Raw genomic sequence first — 2401 nt, forward strand, 5'->3', positions numbered from 1 at the left:
CTGTTCAACCACATGCTGAGTCTCATCATTCAGATGCTGAGTGCTACCCAGTTGCTGTTCTTCATCTTCCACACACTGGTTTTGTTGCTCAGGTATTGATAACTGCTCAACCACATGCTGAATCTCATCATTCAGATGCTGTGTCCTACTCAGTTGCTCTTCATCTTCCGTGTATTGATCTTGTTGTTCAGGTATTGATAATTGTTCAACCACATGATGAGTCCTATTTAGTTGCTCTTCACCTTCCACGTATTGATCTTGTTGTTCAGGTATTGATACCTGTTCAACCACATGCTGAGTCTCATCATTCAGAAGCTGAGTCCTACTCGGTTGCTCCTCACCTTCCACATATTGATCTTGTTGTTCAGGTATTGTTAACTGTTCAACCACATGCTGAGTCCTACTCAATGGCTCTTCATCGTCCACGTATTGGTCTTGTTGCTCAGGCAGCGTTAACTGTTCAACCACATGCGGAGTCTCATCATTCAGATGCTGTGTCCTACTCAGTTGCTCTTCATCTTCCGTGTATTGATCTTGTTGTTCAGGTATTGATAACTGTTCAACCACATGCTGAATCTCATCATTCAGATGCTGTGTCCTACTCGGTTGCTCTTCATCTTCCATATATTGATCTTGATGTTCAGGTATTGATAACTGTTCAACCACATGCTGAGTCTCATCATTCAGATGCTGAGTACTACCCAGTTGCTGTTCTTCATCTTCCACACACTGGTTTTGTTGCTCAGGTATTGATAACTGCTCAACCACATGCTGAATCTCATCATTCAGATGCTGTGTCCTACTCCGTTGCTCTTCATCTTCTGTGTATTGATCTTGTTGTTCAGGTATTGATAAATGTTCAACCACATGCCGAGTATCATCATTCAAATGCTCAGTCCTACTAGATTTCTTTCCATGCCCCACGTCTTGTTCCCCAAGTATTGACACCTTTTCACAAGGATGCTTGGTCCTATAGCCCTGGTGTTCAGTTTTGTTCATTTGCTCTTGATTTCCCACACATTTCTCTTGCTCGTCAGGGAATGACACCTTATCACTTGGTTGCTCAACTGAAACTTCCTCCATGGTTAGGTCCTGTTTATCAGCTTCTGCTGTAGCCAGGTGGAGTTGCAAGGAGTCACCATGATTCTCCTTTGTTTCATTGTCTGGAAGTAAAATCAGAAGCTATTAACACTGAGCTCTGAGGAAGGGTCACTTGACCAGAAATGTTAACTCTTACTTCTCTCCACAAATGCTGCCAGATCTGCTGAGCTTTTCCAGTTGTTTCGGTTTTTGTTTCTTATTTACATCATCTGCAGTTCTTTCTGTTTTTAACAGTTAACATTTCCCTGCACCAACATTTTCAGTACTGGAAATACTGCCAGGAATACTAAGTAGTGTATTCAGCAGTTAAAAAAAAGCACTTAAAAGGTTAATCACTTTTTGTGATCTTAAATGCATTATGTCATTTAATTCCAAATTTAAAAACAATTATTTCAAGTACTTTAAGTATTTTAAGGGGCAGCACGGTGGCTCAGTGGTTAGCACTGCTGCCTCATAGCACCAGGGTCCCAGGTTTGATTCCAGAGTCGAGCGACTGTCTGTGTGGAGTTTGCACATTCTCCCCATGGCTGCGTGGGTTTCCTCCAGTTGCTCCGGTTTCCTCCCACAATCCAAAGTGAGCAGGTCAGGTGGATTGGCCATGCTAAATTGCCCATAGTGTTAGGTGCATTAGTCAGACAGAAATGGGTCTGAGTGGGTTACTCTTCAGAGGGTCGGTGTGGACTGGTTGGACCGAAGGGCCTGTTTCCACACTGTAGGGAATCTAATCTAAAATCATAAGGAAATTGCTTTACAAAACAAATTAAAATAAATAGCATCTACTTTTATCAGAACTACACTCTGCTCTTAAACATATATCCATGCAATCACTAACTCTAATTATAATATCTGCCTCTAAATTACTCAGCCTTTGGGGGAGATACTAAATGAATATTTTGCATCAGTATTTATTGTGGAAAAGGATATGGAGGATATAGGCTGTAGGGAAATAGATGGTGACATCTTGCGAAATGTCCAGATTACAGAGGAGGAAGTGCTGGATGTCTTGAAACGGTTAAAGGTAGATAAATCCCCAGGACCTGATCAGGTGTACCCAAGAACTCTGTGGGAAGCTAGAGAAGTGATTGCTGGGCCTCTTGCTGAGATATTTGTATCATCGATAGTCACAGGTGAGATGCCGGAAGACTGGAGGTTGGCAAACATGGTGCCACTGTTTAAGAAGGGTGGTAAGGACAAGCCAGGAAACTATAGATCAGTGAGCCTGACATCGGTGGTGGGCAAGTTGTTGGAGGGAATCCTGAGGGACAGGATGTACATGTATTTGGAAAGACAAGGACTGATT

General features: G+C 42.5%; 1 protein-coding gene across 1 annotated transcript in view; it reads right to left on the bottom strand.

Moving 5' to 3' along the window:
* LOC122558916 (transcription factor TFIIIB component B'' homolog) overlaps window positions 1-2401 on the bottom strand; it is a 95511-nt gene that overhangs the window by 25990 nt on the left and 67120 nt on the right. The window contains exon 22 of the mRNA XM_043707870.1: window positions 243-1163. Within this exon, the coding sequence (XP_043563805.1) occupies window positions 243-1163 (921 nt within the window). The remainder of the gene's footprint in view (window positions 1-242; window positions 1164-2401) is intronic.

Source organism: Chiloscyllium plagiosum, chromosome 2 (genome assembly GCF_004010195.1).
Source record: "Chiloscyllium plagiosum isolate BGI_BamShark_2017 chromosome 2, ASM401019v2, whole genome shotgun sequence".
Taxonomy (NCBI): domain Eukaryota; kingdom Metazoa; phylum Chordata; class Chondrichthyes; order Orectolobiformes; family Hemiscylliidae; genus Chiloscyllium; species Chiloscyllium plagiosum.